The 22,379-nt window shown below is 44.4% G+C and overlaps 1 protein-coding gene across 4 annotated transcripts in view; it reads left to right on the top strand.

Annotated features, from left to right (window-relative positions):
• KCNU1 (potassium calcium-activated channel subfamily U member 1) overlaps positions 1 to 22,379 on the top strand; it is an 81,798-nt gene that overhangs the window by 4,074 nt on the left and 55,345 nt on the right. For all 4 annotated transcript variants that reach the window (XM_089773802.1, XM_075910804.2, XM_089773803.1 and 1 more), the window contains exons 3-12: positions 1,394 to 1,455; positions 6,733 to 6,823; positions 10,480 to 10,591; positions 11,786 to 11,861; positions 12,231 to 12,306; positions 14,412 to 14,582; positions 15,927 to 16,018; positions 17,805 to 17,915; positions 20,029 to 20,134; positions 21,843 to 21,925. In XM_089773802.1, coding sequence (XP_089629928.1) covers positions 1,394 to 1,455; positions 6,733 to 6,823; positions 10,480 to 10,591; positions 11,786 to 11,861; positions 12,231 to 12,306; positions 14,412 to 14,582; positions 15,927 to 16,018; positions 17,805 to 17,915; positions 20,029 to 20,134; positions 21,843 to 21,925 — 980 coding nt within the window. The remainder of the gene's footprint in view (positions 1 to 1,393; positions 1,456 to 6,732; positions 6,824 to 10,479; positions 10,592 to 11,785; positions 11,862 to 12,230; positions 12,307 to 14,411; positions 14,583 to 15,926; positions 16,019 to 17,804; positions 17,916 to 20,028; positions 20,135 to 21,842; positions 21,926 to 22,379) is intronic.

Genomic DNA, 22,379 nt, shown 5'->3' with positions numbered 1-22,379 from the left:
CAGTGTTTAATCACCCTGAGAGTGAGCAAGTTTTTCGTAATGTCCAACCTAAACCTCCCTTGTGGCAGTTTAAGCCCATTGCTTCTTGTCATAGGGAATGTCTACACTAGCTCGTTAATTCGAGCTAGGTAGGCAAATGAGGCAACCGAAGTTGGAAATGAAGCCCAGGATTTAAATATCCCGGGCTTTATTTGCATGTTCCTGTCCGGTCGCCATTTTGACATTTCACTAGCCCGAACTCACTGCCACACGGCTACACGCGGCAGTGAAACGTTAATTCGAAATAAGTAACGTTTCACTGCCGCATAGCAGAGAGTTCGGGCTAGTGAAATTTCAAAATGGCGACCGGACGGGAACATGCAAATAAAGCCTGGGATATTTAAATCCTGGGCTTCATTTGCAACTCCAGTTGCCTCATTTGCCTACCTAGCTTGAATTAATGAGCTAGTGTAGACATACCCATAGTAACTTCATCCTGTGGATAATCAAAAGGACTTAGTTCTCAGGACCTGTTTGGTGCTTGCCTTCTTAACAGTGATACAGGGGCCGACTGTGATAGCTCTTTATTTAATGTCTTTCTATTAGACTGAGTGTACCTGCTCCTTCCATCAAACACCTTCCAAAGGGTAATAATCTCTGTTTGCTACCTGACATAACGCAGATGACAATGCTCATGACAGTAGAAAGGCCTAAACATGAAGTGGTCTAAAAGTTATTCCAAATCAATGCAGAGACCCGGACAATCCCCAGTTCTTCAATGTACTTGGTTCCCTAGGTGTACCGGGGACTTCATAGCAGAGACTTCCCTAGGGCCACATGGGTGGCTCTTCATCCCAGTGAGCCATAAGACTGTCTTAACCAAGACCGTCTCCCATGATAGGGCAGTTTTGCTCATTGACTTGCGTATCTAGAATTTGTGGGATGTGTCGACCGAGCGGTAGCGGCCCTTTGAACAGCTGCAGGGGGAGCGTGAGGCTTTCACAGTCAGGGCTGGGTGCAGTCAGCCCACCCCTCACTTCACGGGCCTTTGCGTTACGTGTGAGTCACTCTCATAATACCAGGAAGCAAAAAAACGACATGGATGGAAACCAGTGGACTCTGGCAACTCTATGCATGGACAACGGTAAACGGAGTGTCTCATGGGCTACACACAGACCCACAATGGGCTGCATGCAGCCCTGTCACCGATTTACACCATCTGAATATCCTCAGTGGCTAATCCAGATTAAAGCCCGTTTCCCACCTTTGTCACACAGCACAGATAACTGGTTTTTTCTTGCCTTTCTGCCCCAAATCACCGATAAATGCCACAGGGGATGCTGCAGGGGTACTGACAGAGTCCATTTCAAACAGGCAAGTAACATACCTCCTGCGTGATGCTTGTGTTTTGTAGATGATACTGGTGTTCCTGCTGAGCATTGGATCCCTCATCATTTACTTCATCAACTGTGTCTTGTAAGTAGAATCTAGATGCTTATCCCAAAGATGCATTGCTTCCTCATACATGGGAACAAGCTGTAGAAGCCCCACATGATATGTGTTCTTAAAGGGTGGTCTTGTGGCAATGCGACCAGGCACAAGGAGCCTCAGGCCTGGTCGACACTACAGCAGAAGGTCAAATTAAGATACTCAACTACAGCTACATTAATTACGTAGCCAGAGTCGACGTATCTTAAATCGAGTTTCTGCACCGTCCCCACAGCGGGAGGTCGATGGGAGCAAACGCTCCTGTCAGCTTCCCTCACTCCTCATAAGGAGTAGGAGTCTCAGCACCAACGAGGCCCCCTCTGCATTCGATTTAGCGAGTCTATACTAGACCCACTAAAGCGAACCCCGGAAGATCGATCGCGGCAGCGTCAATCTTCTGCGGGGTGTAGATGTGCCCTCAGAGAGTTGCACCCCCTGTTAAATTTCACTTGAAGGTGGGTGCCTAACTCCCTTATGTTCATTTGAAAATGGCAGCCATATTCTCTGGAGGAAGTGACCTAACAGTTCAAACCCCAAAATGGAACCCAGGATTTCTGGGTTCAGTTGCCTCTTCTGCCACTTTGTGTCCTTCACTGGTTCACTTAGGGCCAGGTTTTCAAATCAGTGCCCACCTAAGGAATGTGGCCAGAGTCTCAGGTACACACCACGCGGCATCTGCGAGTTCCCACCTGGGCTTCTGGAAATCACTTTTCATTATCTGACCTCATTTTTGCGGACGGAGCATTTTTGAGCCTGTGCCCCTGAAACTTTTCAGGCCTTAGTCCCCCTGCTGTAGAACAGGTTTGTGATCTTGCCCGGCCTCCCAGACTAGAGGTAGGAATAAATTCATTACCAACTGTGAAGTGCTCAGATGTGAAGGTGATGAGGGGGCCATATAAATATCTCTTGTTGCAGCCTCCAAATCAAGTTGGCTCCGATTTAGAGGTAAATGATCTTTTTTTTTTTTCCAGCTGCTGGGGCAGCCAAGTGAGATAATATCTAGCTGACAAAATCCAGCTGCTTCTCACATCATCCACAGCCATAAAGACGATGACTGATGATTCTACGGATGATGCGTGAGGCAGACCAGAATCCATAGAGTTCCTACACAGATGCACTTGATTGGAATTGCCAACAAGAGTGAATCCCTGTGTGTGGCCAAAAATATCCACAGATCTGGTGCTGAGAAAAAAAAGAGACTATTTTTATGTGTAGTTGCTGTCCTGAGCACAAGAAACTCTAGAAATGTAATTGTATTCTTTGGGTGTGTCTAGACTCCAGGGATTTTTCGAAAAAAGTGGCCTTTTTTCAAAAAATCTTTACCTGCATCTAGACTGCTGCTGCATTCTTTTGAAAGTAAATTGAAAGAATGCGACAGTTTTTTCGACCATGGAAAACCTCGTTTTACGAGGAATAACGCCTTTTTTCGAAAGTGCTCTTTCGAAAAAAGACGCTATGTAATGCAAACTGTGATTTTTCGAAAGAGAGCATCCGGACTGCCTGTGTGCTTGCTTTCAAAAAAGCAGCTTGTAGTCTAAATGCTCTTTTTCGAAAAAGGCTTGCGGTGTAGACGTAGCCTTTGAGAAGGGGAAAAAACTTTAAGTGTGATTGCATTGTAATTACACTGTAGTTACATTAAGTATTTACCATTTATTCATGGGATGAGAAGTTATGTTACAGAATTACATTTTATCATCTGTTTAGATTGCATACACTATATGCGGATTTTTAGCTTTCAGATACATTAATTGCATTGTATTTACATTATAATCACCTACTTGGCCATATAGTTAAACTTCCAGTTTTGCAAATTTAGGGCTAATAATAGGTGTAAAAAAGCATAACTAAAATGTAATTATACTGTAATAGCCATATCTTTACAGTCACTGAATTATATCATGTAGTCAGAAAAGGAAAAGTTCCCATGATCATTCTTCTGCTCAGATTTCATTAAACTTAATTCTTTTTTCTTTTCCCCTCATGCAGCTACATTTTCAAGCTATCTTGGATCTCAATCCCTATATGCACGCACAATTGACGCCAGATTTTTAGAAGAACTCTTCACCCGAGAGTGTGCACTCTTTTAAAAATCTGTCCTCTTATTTTGGTGCCTGTGACAGAATGGACAAGGCCCTGATCCCAGAAAGAGCCATAGATAAGTCCTCCAGGAAGCTAGAGAAGCTCTGGAGGAAATGGCCAATCAGAGGCCAGGGAGGCCTACAAAAGGAGCAGACAAACACACTCAACCAGATGGGGGCACTCGCGGGAGGTGTGTGCCATCCTGTTAGAGTGCCTAAATGGGGTTTGAGGTCTTTTTGAAAAAACAGCCTTTGCAAACCAATTTGACAGATGTAAAATAACTAGAGTGAGTAGGAAGCAGTCCTGTGGCCTCCAGCCATCTTTCACCCAAATACATATATTTTACAGGAAGTGAGCAGAGGTGAAAAAGATATTAGTATTTAAAGCCAGGTGATCAATTGACTATGCTGCAGCCGGCTTTCTTTCCCTAGCATTTTATTTGGACTGGCGCATAACGCTGGGAGAATAAATGGAATGTTAAAGCAAAATAAATAAAATATAAAAGCTTTGGAACAAACTGAAGGGAGTTCAAACAAAAAGGGGAAACCTCTGAAGCTGAATTATACATCACGCACGATACGATTTTGTGGTTGGTCCCAAGACATCAGAAACCTGCTGAAGTAGGAGTAGCTACAGAGGGGAAAAGAGTTTTCTTTTCAAGAAACAAACAAGTGCTTACACTTATTTGCACCCTATTCTCTCCACGAATAGGACGGCGTGCTAGAAATGAAACTACATTTTTAAACTGATTGACCTCTCAGGTATGGCGAGCTGGCCAGATCTCTACTGCTAAGAATGCCCCTGATATGGCAGAGGCTTCAGCTGGTCAGCAAAATCAACCGGGCATAGGTGGCATTCCAGAGATAGCAAGTGTGAGAATCTAGCACTTACTCAGGGTGAAATCTTGGCCCAGTGAAGTCAATAGCCACTTTGCTCCTGATTTCAGCTGGGCCAAGATTTCATGCTCAGGGTATGTTTAGAATGCATGTGGACATGTTGATCTTATCATAGGTATCCATGCCCATGGCCAGCTGTAAGCTAGCTAGCGTGAGGAATAATTGCAGCGAAGATGTAACAATGCAAGCGTCAGCAAGTCTTCCCAGGAGCCGATACTTGGCTTACTAGCTCACCCTGAAGTCTGTATCTCCATAAGAACATAAGGGGGGACATAAAAATGGCCATACTGGGTCAGACCAAAGGGCCAGCCAGCCCAGTACCCTGTCTGCCAATGGTGAGCAATGCCAGGTGTCCCAGAGGGAGTGAATCAAACAGGTAATGATCAAGCGATCTCTCTCCTGCCATCCATCTCCACCCTCTGACAAACAGAGGCTAGGGACACCATTCCCTACCCATACTGGCTAGTAGCCATTTATGGACTTAACCTCCTTGAATTTATCTAGTTCTCTTTTAAACCCTGTTATAGTCCTAGCCTTCACAACCTCCTCAGGCAAGGAGTTCCACAGATTGACTATGCGCTGTGTGAAGAAGAACTTCCTTTCATTTGTTTTAAACCTGCTGCCCATTAGTTTCATTTAGCGGCCCCTAGTTCTTATATTATGGGAATAAGTAAATAACTTTTCCTTATTCACTTTCTCCACACCACTCATGATTTTATAGACCTCTATTATATTCCCCCTTAGTCTCCTCTTTTCCAAGGTGAAAAGTTCTAGTCTCTTTAATCTCTCCTCATATGGGACTAATTCCAAACCCCTAATAATTTTAGTTGCCCTTCTCTGAACCTTTTTTAATGCCAGTATATCTTTTTTGAGATGAGAAGACACATCTGTACACAGTATTCATACCTTCTAGTTAGTGTGGATAACAAGAACTAGTTATCTTGTTATCCACACTAACTTGATTAAAGCTAGTATAGGGATACCTTTGCTTCCTGTGTCACCATTCCCTACAATCTAGTATCTAATAAAATGCTTATGTGACTAGATGAAAATTAAGATTTCCGATAAAAGCGACGAGGAGTCCTGTGGCACCTTATAGACTAACTGAAGTGTAGGAGCATAAGCTTTCGTGGGCAAAGACCCACTTCGTCAGATGCAGTTAGTCTATAAGGTGCCACAGGACTCCTCGTCGCTTTTGCAGATTCAGACTAACACGGCTACCCCTCTGATATAAGATTTCCGATAAACGTTCTTTGTTTTTTGAGTCAGGTGATCTTTTAGCTAACTTATGAAGTTTAAGGCAAATTGATATTAGTTTTCACACCTTAACTCACCGAGGGCATGTCTACACTTGGAAACTATTTCGAAATAACTCAATATGAAATAACAAAATCAAAATAGTGTAACCCCACTGTGTGGGCATGCTCCCTTGATTTAGAGCCCCAGGAAGCACTGGGGAGTAATTACTTCAGATTACTCTGGGGAGTCATTATTTCAAAATAGCAGCAGTAGAGCATCCACACTACCGCTATTTCGAAATAACAATTTCAAAATTAGCGTTATTCCCTGATGAAAGCAGGAGTACAGATTTTTAAATAGCCAGCATGTTATTTCAAAATAACGTGCTGCGTAGTGCAGACACTCCACTTGTTATTTTGAAATAAGGGGGGTTACTTCCAAATAATTCCCTAGTGTAGATTAGGGCTGAGAAAGCAGCGATTTAAATTGTTTGGTGTGTTCTTAGCCGATGGTTTGGGGAAAATTCCACAATCAAACTAAAAGCCTGACTAGTGGCCGTTGAAAGTTTCTGCATTGGCTATAATGGATGTCAGATCAGGGTGTACGTGTGTAAATGAGACCATGACATCATGCAGGTACAAACACACTTACATTTTGTTTGTGTTAGACCCTGCCAGTGCCGCTGTAACATGGCACTACACCAGGCTAAACACAGTGGAGGTGTATGAGTTAGAATAGGGGCTCCGAATCTGGAGTCCCATTCACAGCTCTGCTACTGATTCTATGTGTGCATTTGGGCAAATCACTTAACCTTACTGTTTCTCATTTCATTTGGGGTCTGATCCAAAGCCCACTGAAGCGAATGGCAAGATGCCCAGTGACTTTAATATGTTTTGGATCAGGCAGTTAATCATGAAAAATATTTGGAGGAATAATCCCTAATTCATAGTCAGATTACAAGAGTTTAATAAACGAGTGAGTCAAGTATTTCAAGACTCTTGCATGAAAAGAACAATGTCAGTTTAAATTATGGTGACTTTTCCTCCCTTAGCCCAGTGGAGCACTATGAGACTTTCACGGACGAGACCCTTTCCGTAGATATGGGCTTCAACGTATTCTTCCTCTTCTATTTCGGATTACGGGTAAGGAGACTTCACAAACTCAGGTAAAATAATAAGGACGGGAGGGATAATGTAACAGCACAAGGGAACAGGATAGGAACATTTCTCCTCCCATCACAACAAGAAGCAGGAATTCACTCCACTGAAACCAATGGGTTTACACCACTATGGCACTCACATGAGATTATAGTCATGTCTCAGATCCGAAGGTGTAAGAGAGACTTGACATTCCTGGTAGCAAGAGGGAATAAGCCCTCAGACCAAGGGGCATCATTATAAAAAGGGCTAGCTTTTGATAATGATGGAAGGTCTAGAGAACATGACCTATGAGGGAAGGCAGAAGGAATTGGGTTTGTTTAGTTTAGGAAAGAGAAGATTGAGGGGGGACATGATAGCAGTTTTCAGGTATCCAAAAGGGTGTCATGAGGAGGGAGAAAACTTGTTCATCTTGGCCTCTGAGCACAGAACAAGAAGCAATGGGCTTAAACTGCAGCAAGGGAGGTTTAGGTTGGACATTAGGAAAAAGTTCCTAACTGTCAGGGAGGTTAAACACTGAAATAAATTGCCCAAGGAGGTTGTGGAATCTTCATCTGTGGAGATATTTAAGAGTAGGTTAGATAAATGTCTACCAGGGATGGTCTAGACAGTATTTGGTCCTGCCATGAGGGCAGGGACTGGACTCGATGACCTCTCGAGGGCCCTTCCAGTCCTAGTATTCTATGATTCTATGATCCTCCCTCATATTACATAGCACTTCATTCCACCCCAATCCCAATAGTGACATAAGGTTTTGTTCACCATGAGCAAAGTCATCAGATTCGCTCTCCAGAAGCAGCAGCTATGGTGGAACAATGGTTATGTTAGCATACTGGGTCTCAGGATCTGGAGTCAATTCCCAACTTTGTCGCAGACCCCCTCGGTGAACTTAGACAAGGTGTACTCTGTAAGATGGGGATAAAAATACTTCTCTGCCCCCTTAGTGTTGCAAACTAAGGCCTTGCCTACGCTTACTGCCAGATCAGCACTGCAGGGATCAATCTCCAGGGGATTGATTTAGCGGGTCTAGTAAAGACCCACTAAATTGACCGCTGATTGCACTCCTGTCAAATCTGGTACTCCACCAGGTCATGAGGGATAAAGGGAGTCAACAAGAGAGTTTCTCCCATCGACTACCCCGCACCGGGGGTGTTATGATAACTGGAACTAAGGTACATCGACTCCAGCTATGCTATTCATGTAGATGGAGTTGCGTACTTCAATTTGACATTGTCCCTAGTGCAAACATCTGTAGAGTTAGTGAGGTTCAAGTGACATGGTGATGGGGGGGCATAACAGTAGTGAGATAGGTGTATACTCTTTATGAAGCAAGTTGTTGCCAATTAAGAACATAAGACTGGCCCTATTGGTTCAGACTGTTGATTCTAATGAGCAAAATTAGATGCTTCAGATGAAAGTGCGTAGCTTCTTAACGCGGATTGATGCACTGATTTTTGTGGAGGGAAACTTCCCCCTGTCCCTGATAGTCATGTCTGCCCTTTGAAAAACAACATCCAGTTGCCATTATTTAGCTTTTGAAGCCAGGGTACAAATGCCACCATGGCTCACAACAACTTCCTGTCCTTCTGGCTTTTCATCTGTCTTTTCCCGCAGCCAGGTACATTCTTAAACTTGTTTGCTGCTCCCGCCATGAATGATGTGTTCACATCATCTAGTCAATTAACTAGATTTCACTCCCACTCTCCCTCGCATGGAGTGGATCACAGTGTGCATCTGTTAGCAGATCATTGACTGCTCTGATGTGAAATGCCCTTTTCTCGTCGTTTTTGGCATTAGAACTCTGGCGCAGTCTTTAGAAAAGAGGATTTTCTTCATGACAGATTTGGGTAATTATGACTGGGTTTTGCCAGTCATTGGGTTTTCAGTGTCAGTCGCACTTAGATACCATAAGAGGTGCCTTAGAGGGGAAAATGAGTAACTAATATCAGTGTTCATCACAATGAGCTTGTCTGCTCTGCTACTTTACTGCGCTGTAACTTTCTCGCTCACGAGTACGGGGGATAAAAGCCCCTAGCAAGTCACGGCACTGTAAAGCGCCAGGGTAAACAGGCTCCCAGTGACGCTGTTAGCTGCTCCTCTCCTGGAGGTGGTTTATTTACAACACTGGGGCTACGTCTACACTGGCCCCTTTTCCGGAAGGGGCATGTAAATTTCAGCAGTCGTCGTAGGGAAATCCGCGGGGGATTTAAATATCCCCCGCGGCATTTAAATAAAAATGTCCGCCGCTTTTTTTCCGGCTTTTAAAAAAGCCGGAAAAGAGCATCTAGACTGGCCCCGATCCTCCAGAAAAAGTGCCCTTTTCCGGAGGCTCTTATTCCTACTTCAAAGTACTTCAAAGGAAAAGGGCACTTTTTCCGGAGGATCGGGGCCAGTCTAGATGCTCTTTTCCGGCTTTTTTAAAAGCCGGAAAAAAGCGGCGGACATTTTTATTTAAATGCCGCGGGGGATATTTAAATCCCCCGCGGATTTCCCTACGACGACTGCTGAAATTTACATGCCCCTTCCGGAAAGGGGCCAGTGTAGACGTAGCCTGGGAGTACGTCTACACAGCAGGGCCAAACTCGCATTGAGCTACGCCACTGACGTCGAAATAGCTTAATTTGGCTTTTGGCACCGCAGAAAGTCGAAGGAAGAACACTCTCCCTTTGATGTCCCTTACTCCTCATGAAATGAGAGTTACAGGAGTCGGAGTAGGAAGCCCTCCAGCTCGACATTATTTCGACAAAAAGGCTTGTAGTCTAGATGCGCTCTGTGTTATTTACGTGACTGCAGGATAGACAAAGCCTTTGACAATGAGATGGTGGAGTTACAACAAGGGGTCAATGCCAGGTTCCCCAGAGGGAGAGAACAGAACAGGGCATCATCCAGCGATCCCTCCCCTGTCACCCATTCCCAGCCTCTGACAAACAGAGAGCAGGGACACCATCCCTGCCCAGCCTGGCTAACAGCCATTGCTGGACCTAACGTCCATGAACTTATCAAGCTCTTCTGTTCACTTCCTCTGGGGTACCTGGCATTGAAATCCCATTCTCCACTGAAGTCAGTGTGTCCAGCTAAGCTAGGGATGACTTTGCCCCAAGCTGCCCTGCTTTAAAACAAGCTCGGAAGAGGTCACTGGGTGCAAAGAGGGGCAAATGAGAGAGCAAGAGCGGAGCTAGCTGCATTCAGCAAAAGAAGCCCCATTCTGGGTTTACTCACCTGTCTCCCTGCTCCCACGTGCTTCACTCTCATAGGGTACATCTAGACTACAGGCTTTTGTCTACAGAAGTTTTGTCGACAGATACTGTCGACAAAGCTTCTGTTGACAAAGAGCATCTAGACTACAGCCAGTTCTGTCGACAAAGCAAGCCGTTTTGTCGACATGGCGGTGTAGACGCAAAGGACAGTGTAGATGCAATAACGCCTTCTGTCAACAGAACTCTGTCGACAAAAGGCGTTATTCTTTGTAGAATGAGGTTTACCACTGTTGACAAAACTGCTGAGTTCTGTCGACAGAACTCAGCGGCAGTGTAGACGCAGGTATAGTTTTGTCGACAAAAGTCCACTTTTGTTGAAAAAACCCTGTAGTATAGACACACCCATAGTGTCCTAACGGTCCTTGACATGCCTGTTTTCTGTAGTTTGTGGCAGCGGGCAATAAGCTGAGATTCTGGTTTGAGCTCAACTCCATTGTGGATTTCTTCACCATCCCTCCAGTCTGTGTTTCCTTCTATTTAAAGAAGTACTGGCTTGGTAAGTGGCACGTGGGGACCATTGTTGTTTCATGTCTTACTCCGAGGCCCCCTTCTTTTACTTCACAGAGGTGAAGGTGCCTCCTTATTCTAGGCCAGGTCTACACTAAAAGGAAAGGTTGAATCAAGGTACACATCTCCAGCTATGTGAATGACGTAGCTGGAGTCAACATACCTTGTTCTGAGTTTCCCCACCATCCCCACAGTGAGATGCCTGTCTTACTCTTCACAGGAGTAAGCGCACCAGCCACCAACAGAGACACCCTCTGAGTTTGATTTAGCAGGTCTTAACTAGACCTGCTAAATCAAACTCCAGAAGATCAATTGCAGGAGCATTGATTGTTCATTTAGTGTAAAGATGGCCTTGACTTTCCTGCACTATGGAAACTGTTCTTGTGTGTGTGTTTGCCTGGGACAGAATTAGGCTCTGAGGGTAGCGCAGCCCTTACCTCCTCTGGGAAGAAAATTGGCACAAGTCCAACACACAGTTTAAGTTCTGCTTCCGCTATATTTATCTGTCTGTCTAGCTTTTAATGCCATGCCCATCAGGCATCTAACCCTGTGGATGAGGTGTTACTCCCATGAGGAATTCAAATGGAAGAGTACTATGGGCAGGCTTCCTTGACATTTTGATATGAATAAATAAGAGTTATTTACTCCTTCCCATAACATAAGAACTAGGGGTCACCAAATGAAATTAACAGGTAGCAGGTTTAAAGCAAACAACGGAAGTACTACTTCACAGAGTGCATAGTCAACCTGTGGAACTCCTTGCCAGAGGATGTTGTGAAGTCCAAGACTATAACAGGGTTCAAGAAAGAACTAAATAAATTCACAGAGAAGCTATAGCAATGGCTATTATGCAGTATGGGCAGGGATGGTGTCTCTAGACTATGTTTGTTGAAAGCTGGGAATGGATGACAGAGGAGGGATCACTTGATGTTTCCCTGTTCTGTTCATTCCCTCTGGGGCACCTGGCATTGGCCACTATCAGAAGACAGGATAATGGGCTAGATGGACCTTTGGTCTGATGCTGTATGGACATTCTGATGTAATTCTCAAGGTCTGGTCCTCATTTATGCCTCACTTAGGCCTTCACAAGACACACACACATACACAGAGAAAGAGAGAGAGAGAGAGTCTTGTTGCTCTACGTAGCTTTTCTCTGTCCTCTTCCATTGCTGTTTTCCTGCAGGTTTGCGGTTTTTGCGAGCACTGAGATTGTTAGAACTTCCCAAAATATTTCAGTTTCTGAAGATTACCAGGACAAGGTAAGTCAAAGCGTGGTCAAGTGATGGCTTCCATGTATTGTTACCTCCTGGTATTTTGGCTGGCTTAAGATATGGAGGAAGTGGGTGTAATACACTGCTGGAAAATTCGGATCCAGGATTCCACGTGGATCTACATGTCGCATCTGGCCCTTGACCCTGAGTCTGAGCTGTGCAAACTTATCCGTAGCCATCTTCATGGCTCTGGATGATCTACTCAGAAGGAAGAAAGAAGATCAATGTTATTCTGCCCAGTAGGAGCTTCCTGGCTAGAGCCCAGGTGCAGTCGGCAGAGAGGGTCATGTGGGCAGTTATAACTATGACATAACTTATGCAAAGTCTTTAACAAGCTTTTCCCCTTTCTGTCCCCAGTAACTCCATCAAGCTGACCAGATTGTTAGCTGTAGTCCTCACCACCTGGCTGACAGCTGCAGGATTTATACACTTGGTATGTACAATCATTTCCACTTCCTTCCTGGGGAGCCCTAAAACAGTGCTAAGTGTATGAGGGGTTGCTGGGTTAGTCTGTAACTTTAAAAACAACGTTTGTTCCTGGGGCATCTTAGGGTATGTCTAGACTACATGGCTCCATTGACGGAGCCATGTAGATTAGTGTACTCGAAATGAAGGGAAATGAAGTGGCGATTTAAATAATTGCCGCTTCATTTACATCAAAATGGCTGCCACGCTGTGCTGATCAGCTGTTTGGCAGCACAGCGCGGTAGTCTGGATGCTCCACAGTCGACAAGGGCTTCCCTTGTTGACCGTGGAGCATCCAGACTGCCGCGCTGTGCCACCAAACAGCTGATCGGCACAGCACGGCAGCCATTTTGATGTAAATGAAGCAGTGATTATTTAAATTGCCGCGTCATTTCCCTATGTCTAGAAAACTCATCTACACGGCTCCGTCGACGGAGCCATGTAGTCTAGACATACCCTTAGCGTATATTTACATTGCAACGCTATTTCGGAATAGTGGCGTATCCTGAAATGGCTATCCCTTATCTTCACAGCAAGCCTGTTATTTCAGGCTCACTATTCTGACATCCCTGTAAACCTCATTCCGTGAGGAATAAGGGACTTTTTGGAATAGCGCTTCATTTCAAAAGTTGGCACTGTGTAGACAGCGCCAAATGACGAAATAAGCTATTTTGAAATGGCATCAAAATAAGAGACGGAATTTGTGTAGCTCAAATTGTGCATCTTAGTTTGTGTTATGGTGCAGTGTAGACGCACCCTTAGAGACTTACCAAAATATATAGACTCATGAGCTTTCGTGGGCAAAATCCACTTCATCAGATGAATTAGAGCAGAAATAACAGAAACCAAAGAGAGCTATATAACAGCAGAAAAAGTACCTGTCAATTGCAGGATCTGTGTTAATGAGACTAATTAAGTGGACTGGTTTTATCCCATTCATAGCTTTTGATGTGAAAATGCAGATGTTAAAGGCAGGAGAAATTGGCTTTGTAATGCGCCAGCCAGATTATGTCTTTGTTTAGACCCAGGGTAACAGTGTCAAATCTGTAGATAAATTTTGGTTCTGCAGACCCTCTGTAATTGGCTAGAGAATTTCCTTTGCAGGAGAATAGCGACTTTTAAATCCATGTTTGAGTGACCATAGGTTCCCCTACAGCTTTATGTGTGTTACCATTCCTGATCATAAACCTGGAGGGGAAACTTTTAACCTGAATATTCTCTGTAAATGTTTCGTTTGGGGAATGTAACCTTTTACTAAGGCGATATGGGATGGGATACATATTGATCTGAAAGACCACTGTAAGGGTATGTCAGTACTACATAGTCTTATCTATGCCAGCACAACCCTGTGGGATAGACTCAGCCTCCATCCATGGACGGGTAAAGAGCTCCCCTGCCCCAAATGCTGGTAGCAACGTTGATGGATGTCTTCTTCCATGGACGTAGGTGGATCTATACATGGCAGGAAGTCAGCAAAGTTATGTTAGTCAATGGGATGTATTTTTCATGCCTGGGCCTAGAATTAGCAAGTTATCTCAACTATAAAATAGGACAAATGGAGGAGCAGTTGCTTCTTAGCTGCACGGGGACAGGGGAACAAGGATGAGGTGGCTTCAGATTTTCAACATCCAAAAGAGTAAGGGAGAGTTTACCCCAGCGCAGCGTACTTGGTTATGTTAGCAGGTGAATCTGGATTGGTACCGACCCCCTTTGGTGTCACGTGTCTACATTAGGGGGTTATATTTATGTTTTCTGGCAAAGAGGTTCCCCACACCTAAATCAGGGGTAGGTGAGGGAGGAAAGTGATATTGTATGTTTAAATATTTGAACAGGGCCACTGGACATTGGTAGGAAAGGATTACTTTGACGCTTGCTAGGAAATAAGTAGTAGATTATTTAGCAACAAAAAACGCATCTTTCAGCCATGGGAAAATCGAGAGAGACCGGGAGACAATAGTAAGACTGATCATTCAACGAAACCATTCCAAGTGGTCTTGACACTTTCAAAATGGTCTGCAACATCCACAGGATGTTTCCTTCCAAATCTTCCCTTCCCTTTTATAATTCCGACAGGTGGAGAATACAGGAGATCCTTGGCTTGACCATCAAAATACCCAGTCCCTGAGCTACTTTGACTGTTTATACTTGATCATGGTGACCATGTCAACAGTTGGCTTTGGAGATGTGGTGACTAAAACGTGCTTGGGTCGTATTTTCATGATTTTCTTCATCATCTTTGGTTTGGTAAGAAACCTTTATCTCCTTTCTACCACTGGCTGATTGTCTTGAGTTGAACGCAAGGACCAGATGTTAGTTGAGTTGAATGCCAGCCCCCCAAGCTCTGGGTTCCTCACTCCCAGATGATGGCCTGACTAGCAGTAGACCAGCTGACTTCCAATGAAACCCAAAGGTTGCAAATATAAAACAGCTAAAAATAAGTATTTTTTTTCTGAGCAAAACACAATTAATCTGTGAAACTCACTTCCACAAGATACCATAGAGGCCACGAGCTTAGGATGATTCAAAAAAGGATTGGCTAGATTTCTATTAACAAGAATATTCAGGATTTTAATGTAAAAAAAAAATCCAAGTATTTAATGTATAAGCCCTCATGCTTGAAAGCACAAGCCAATCTTTGATTAATCAGTTAGGAAAAAAATCTTATCTGTGCATTAGAAAATCGTTAATGAATTGTATCAGGCAAGAGCCCTATGCAGGAGGGATAAATTAGCCCCATTTTAAAGATGAGGAATTGAGGTATAATGGTAGATTAAGTGGTTTGCTCAAGGATACATAGGGAGGTTATGAATGAGGTGAGACTAGAACACAGATTTTCTGAGGCTCACTTAAGTACTATATCTTCTAAATCATCCTTCCACCACTACAGTGGACAGCTGGGAAGGGAAAACTGCCCCCTCTCATAACTACCTACCGCAGGATTTCTTGCTTCTCAATTGCACTCACCATGTAGGCTCTGAAATTTAACATGGGTGGACAGGATGGAGTGTTCACGCCACACATGAAGGGGTTAATGTAGCTCAGAGTGGGCGAATTAACTTAGTAGGCTGCAACTAGGAGGAGACTCAGGCTTCATTGACAAGCGCTAATGGAAGATGGCGCCCATCTGGGCAGCGGTAGGTGGAGCTTGTAAAAAGCCAGGAAGTGCTTGGAGAAAGGGGCTGTGGAGGGGAAGTCTGCAGGCATTTTCTGAGCCTAGTGAGGAGAGAAGGAGGAAACCCAGAGAGCACAGAAAAAGAAGAAAGTCTTCAGAGGGAGGGCCTGAGTCTCCTAGCCACCAGGAAAGTGGCACAGTGTGGAATCAGGAGAGGGCCTGGAATGGCACGTGGACAGCCAATGGGGTAGACTTTGTTACCCTAGAAAGGGAAAACGGTGCAGTGACCTGGCCAGGAAGTGGAAGCAGTTCAATGCCTTGAGAGTAAGAGTGGTCCCCGTGTGAGTGACCAAAGGAGGTGGGGGATCATACTGGGGAGAGCTCTTCCCCAGACACAGACACAAGGGGGCACCCCCAACCAACGCTGGGAACAGCAGAGATGGCTCTAAGCAGGACTGTGTTTCTTGACTCTTTAGGTTCTGTTTGCAAATTTTATCCCTGAAATTGTGGATATCGTTGGGGGCAATCAACAATACAAAGACTCCTATGAGGTGGTGAGAGGGAGGAAGTAAGTGTGATTCTTTATATTGTCTTTTCCAAACAAAGAACAGCTTCACCAACAGGCTACAAATTAGTTCAGAGAAAATAATAAGGGATACTTGTGAAACTTTCTGTCTACCCCTCCCCCCATCCATCTTGGCCCTCCTCACCAAGGTATCTGAGTGCATACGTAGATGAAAATAGCTCTCTTCAGTATGAGTTTTATTTCTAGAGGTAAGTCTATATGTACAGGGCATCGATGCAGTTTTTCTGCTGCAGCGCATCTGGGGAAGGAGCTCTGAACCAATGGGAGAGAGCTTTCCAATTGGCATAAAAATATCATCTCTGGAAACGGTGGAAGCAAAGTTTCCAGGAGAAACTCTCCCACCAACATGATGCTTTGGGTACGAGGACTTAGGTCAGTGTGACTTATGTTCCGTTCACATCCCTGAGTGAGGTAAGCTAGGCCAACATAGGCTGTAGCATAGATACAGCCTAAGAGGGAAGAAAGTATAAATTAGAGATAGAAGACGCCTCTCATTGCTAGCTTATCCCTTTCAAGCCAAGAAAGACCGTTCCGGTATATTCTTCAGTGCTTCGTCCATTCCATTTTTTAGTAAAACTGGTTGTTGTTTTTTTCAAAATAAAAAATTTCAGTGAAACATGCCACTGACATTAAAAATATCAAACAAAACAAGGGGAAGGAGGAATGTTTGGAGTCAACGTTTTTCACAGTTTAATTTTTCTAAATTTTGAATTCAAAATAAAGGAAAACAGACGTGTTAATTTGCCTTGACCTGTTGGTTAACCAGCTCTATTTTTCAATGACTCAAGTGATAGGTCTGCCATCATTTCCTTGGGGGACTATCCCGCAGTATTGAAGAAATCGCTTGTAGCATTTTCTCGCTGATATTCCTTCTACATTGCCCTTGTCTTAATGTTATCTCATCACTCCTAGTTATAGGTTCATAGAGTGGGTGCTTTAATGCTAAAAGGGACCTGGATGATGCTCTATTTTAACCTTCTGCATAACATTTTACCCAGTAATCTTGCCTCAAATCCATAACTTGTGGTTGAGTTAGATTATCTCCTTTAGAAAGACATCCATTCTTCATTTAGGGAACCGAATTTCTTCAGTATCCCTCTCCCTCTCCTAAATGAGTCCTTTTTCCCTTTGGTGTCTCCACCATTATAATACAGGCAGTCCCCGGGTTACATGGATCCGACTTACATCAGATCCCTACTTACAAACGGGGTGAGGCAACCCCGCACTAGCTGCTTCCCCCCAGCAGACCAGGGAGACGCGAAGCTAGCCCCCTCCCCCCCAGCAGACCAGGGAGACGCGGAGTGGCTTTTCTCAGCAGACACCTCAGCTTGAGAATAAAGGACTGTGGGAAGTGAGGTGTGGGAGAATAAAACTGAGCTCTGGAGAAATGTTTGGCTAGAGTTTCCCCTACAATATGTACCAGTTCCGACTTACATACAAATTCAACTTAAGAACAAACCTACAGTCCCTATCTTGTACGTAACCCAGGGACTGTCTGTACTTGTATAGCTCTACCGTTTACAAAATAACCCTTCAAACTACGGAGGTGTGATATATGGAATCATAAGCACAACTGCAGGTTCAAACAAAAAAGCTTCCGCACAGCTCGAGTTCCAACTTTGTTGGCCATATTTATCAAGGACTTCAGCCTATCTAGAGCTCTGTATAGCATACAGAGACATCTAGTGACTAATTAACAATGCCATGTTTATAATAAGCACTCTCTATGTCCCAAACATGATAGAATTATCTGAATCTCTTTCTGTAGGTTCATTGTTGTCTGTGGCGATATCACTCTGGACAGTGTGACGGCTTTCTTAACAAACTTCCTGGCCCAGGACACAGGAGATATTTGCACCGAGATTGTCTTTTTGGGAGAGTAAGTATCCCCATGAGACATTTCAAAGTCACTTTCTAAATACAGTTGTTGGGGGGAGCTAGAGGATACTTTTATTGTCCGGTGGCTTTTGAGAACCGGACAATATTGGTTAACTTATATTGGCTTATCTTGTATAACTAAGTAAAGGGAAATGGTAAACTGCAGAGACACTTATGAGACCTTCCCACCTTGTGATAAAATGGTCTCTGTGCTAAATCTTTAATGAAAATTTTAAATTTTTTCCTTTTCAATTGTATCTTGCATTTTAGACTCACTCTATCCAGGGGTGCCAACAGCCTCTGTATACCACTCAGCAACGTATGGGGGGCCTGGCTCCCTCTCCTGAAAAGGGCCCATCTTGGGCAGAAGGGGCGGGGCCAGCCATCTTTGAGCGTTGCCCAGAATGCACCACGCCAGTCCTCAGGCAACCTGCAGCACTACCCGGAGCACAGCGTGCTGCCCCTAGACCTTAGCACTGCCAGGAGTGCACGGGGCAACTCCCCTTTTCCTCCCCATCCCTGTCGGTAGGCCTGACTATCTGAAACTGTTGACCCAAAGACAGGAGTCTTGGTTCTGCCTTGAGGGTGGGGGGCTGGAAACCCCAGGCGGAACGTGTGATCAGCGCCCCCACCTGCACGGCTGTCAATGGAGTGACATCATCATCGGGCGCCCCGGGCACCCTGTGATATCATAATCGGGCACCCTGTTGAAGGCGGAGCCATAGGCAACAGCCGAGTCGGCCTATAGTCACGGGCTGCCCCTGCCCAAAGATCTCTTGGAGCTATGTGGCAGAGGTCCTGGGTTAAATAACGGTACCAGCATCCCCTAGTTCTGGCATCTACTTCCTGTCAGAGAATATAATTTCATTTTGCTAGTGAAAGCCTGTATCACATTTCTCAGCATAATCATTGAGACACCAATAGAAAATGTGTGAGGAGTGACATCTATACCATAAACAGGTGTTCTCTAGGGCTGTTAGTTAAGGCAGGTCACCAAATATTGATCCATCTGCTCCTGTCATGTTGGGGGAAGAGACATTTCTCTCTCTCTGGTTGGCCGTGTGCACATTAATTATTGTAATAGACGCCTACTTACAGTCTGAGAAAAATGAGCAGTTGGCGGGGGGGGGGGGTTGATTTTACCTCTGTATGCAGCACCGTTGGGTCCGGTGCCGGGGTAATGCATGCAGTCCTGGGACCCATATTTTAAGGGGGATGCTGAAGAACTGAACTGGGTGTACAGAAGAAGCAGAGAAATGAGGCGCGGACTGGAGAAAATTCCTTACAGTGAAAGACTTAAAGAGCCCAATCTGTGTAGCTTATCAAAAAGAAGATTGAGAGGTGATTCGATAAGTATACATCTATCTTCATCGGGAGAAAATACCATGTACTATTGGGGTCTTTAATCTAGTGGAGAAAGGCATAATAAGAACCAGTGAATGGAATATAAAGCCAGACATTTTCCAATTAGAAATGAGGTATCATTTTTTACCAGTGAGGGTGATTAACCACTGGAACAAACGACTAAAGGAAGTGGAGGATTTTTCATCCCTTGTTTTCAAATCAAGACTGGCTGCCTTTCTTCGCTTTAAGCCAAACATAAATTATTGGGCTGAATAAGGAGGAAATGGGGTGAAATTCCCTGGCTTGTGTTCCATAGGATCGTCAAAATGTCCTCAACTTCCCTTTGGGTCTTAAAATGTATTATTCTATGAGGGGACGGTGGATCATAGCTCTTGCGTTTGGAGTAAGAGTAAACGAGGGTGTGGAAATAAGTTAGTAAAATAACCAAATTTAAGAGGAAGAAGGAAACAGACCCTGTGGGCTCCATCTGGTGGCAGAGTATGGGATTTTGGCTTTCTGCGTCTCACGCACTTTCAGAGTGCACTCATTTTAGCAGAACTATATTTCATTCAACAGCCACTCTTTTCACTGCAATGTAAACTTTGGCTCTTTGGGCTTTATGAAACCTAAATGATGTACTTTAACTGATCCGCTGTGTCCCTTTCAAGCACCTAAATGCGGCATATTTTAGGGAGAGGGGAAAAGTCAAGGGTATCGTTACTAGGGGCTCATCAGCATTTTCCTTCTGTTCTGGATTTTTTATCATGTAGAACTCTTCCCAGTCTTGAGCTAGAAACTGTATTCAAATGCTATTCTGCCTACACCACTTTCCTCCACGGCTCTGTACTGAATGATGAAGATCTGAAGAGAGTGAAGGTAACTCCCCCCTTTTTTTCCATTCCATGAGTCGTAAGAACATAAGAACATAAGAGTGGCCAGACTGGGTCAGACCAAAGGCCCTTCTAGCCCAGTGTCCTGTCTGCCCACAGTGGCCATGGCCAGATGCCCCAGAGAGAGGGAACACAACAGATACATCCTCCTGTGATCCCTCCGCCATCTCCCACTTCCAGAGAAACAGAGCTAGGGTATGTCTACACTACCCCGCTAGTTCGAACATGAGGTGTACCGGTAGTTCGGAATAGGAATCCTAGTTCGAACTACCTAGTTCGAGCCCCGTGTAGCCGCGCTGCACGGGGTTCGAACCAGCGGGGTTTTAAAAATGGCGGCTCCCCGCTTATGCAAATGAAGCCCGGGAAATTCAAATCCCAGGCTTCATTTGCAAGTGCAGTATGCCTACATTACCCTCCTAGTTCGAACTAGCGGGGTAGTGTAGACATACCCTAAGGGACACCATTTCTACCTATCCTGGTGTGGAAGAAAACAAGTAGCCAGAGGCAGTTTTATTATGAGCTGCAGCAAGGGAAAAACTGGTTCGGACAGGGGGAAGAGAAAGCCTCCCCTCCTCCGAGGCAGATCTTCGAATACAAGCAATTATGAAGCAGTTTCCATAACAATTAGTCTCCTTCCCATTACAAACACCAATGGCTAACAGTTATTTTAGTTCCACCCAGATGCTCCTTATCTCAAAGTCCCTGCCAGAGTCAGCGTTCTATCCTTATCTCCGTATGGAGGCGAGAGGCAAAGGCAGCGTCTAATTACAGATCTCGCGTTGTCAGGCCACAGACTTAGCCTGATTCTTGCTCTCTTGTTAACAAGACCAAGATGGCTGCACACAAATTCCCTTATTTCCTTTTCCTGTCTCCACACTGGCTAACAGCCATTGATGGACCTATCCTCCATTAACCTTTCTAGCTCTTTTTTGAACCCTGTTATAGTCCTAATCTTCATAACATCATCTGGCAAGGAGTTCCACAGGTTGACTATGCACTGAGTGAAGAAAAATTTCCTTTTGTTTGTTTTAAACCTGCTGTCTATTAATTTCATTTGGTGACCCCTAGTTCTTATATTCTAGGAATAAGTAAATAACTTTTCCTTATTCACTTTTTCCACACCACTCATGATTTTATAGACCTTTATCATGTCCCCCCTTAGTCTCCTCTTTTCTAATCTGATAGTGTAAATCTTTTAAATCTCTCTTCATATGGGACCCATTCCAAACCCCTTATCATTTTTGTTGCCACAATTTTGACTGAATCAAAATTTAAGTCACGATTTTGAATAGTTACTTCAAGTATGCCCATGTATTCCAAAGGAGCAGTTTGCAGAGTAAGGTCCAACAGCATGTGAACCAAGAATGTAATGCAAGATACTGGAGCCTGATAGACTCAGATTTGTAAAGATGGAGAATGAAAATAAACAACTGCATTTGACGAAGGGGTTTAGATCCACGAAAGCTGGTGCCCAAATAAATCTGTTAGCCTTCACACTGCCACAGGTCTCCTCGTTGTTTAAACGGAATTGTGACCAATTGGTCTTAGGAGAAGCAGGTGAAATGGTTCTATAAAATGTGGCCTTTTTTGGAAAGTAAAGACTCTAGATAATAAATAAACCAGCTATGCCCAGGGGGATATTGCATTTTATGTGGAATCAAGCCCTATGTTTGCTTTTCTCTCCTGGGAAACAGATGGGCTCTGCAGATGCTTGTCTGATCCTAGCCGATACTTGCTCCTCAGACGCTTATATTGAAGACACTTCTAATATCATGAGGTAGGTTGAGCTCCTCCAGCGTTCTGTATGCGATTGACGTTAACACCTGCAAATGCCACGAGCAGACACAAGGAGAGGGGAAATGTATTTCTCTGACCGCTCCTTCATTTGAATAGCATCGCTATGGTGTAAGAGGACCAAGGAAGAGGGCAGCGCTCTAACCTCCCGAGCCCTGCAGTGGATATTTCTGCTTTCTCACCCTCGTGAATAATGTTGCGGCCCTCAAGTGGGCAGGTTCCTTTATCCTGAGGAAACAGCCATGCCATCTAACTAGACCCCATTGATGACATTAGCTCTGACATGCTACGTGTGTTTAAAAGTCTCAGGGGGGTCACTGGATTAGTCTGTAACTTTGCAAACAACAAGTGGTCCCGGAGTACTTTCGGGACTAAGAAATATAGAGAGAGTCTCATGAGCTTTCATGGGCAAAACCCACTTCCTCAGAGGAGATGAT

This window comes from Pelodiscus sinensis, chromosome 28 (assembly GCF_052426305.1).
Source record: "Pelodiscus sinensis isolate ZL-2025 chromosome 28, ASM5242630v1, whole genome shotgun sequence".
Lineage (NCBI taxonomy): Eukaryota > Metazoa > Chordata > Testudines > Trionychidae > Pelodiscus > Pelodiscus sinensis.
Note: the sequence above shows the minus strand (reverse complement) of the source record. Positions and strands in the feature narration are given on the sequence as shown.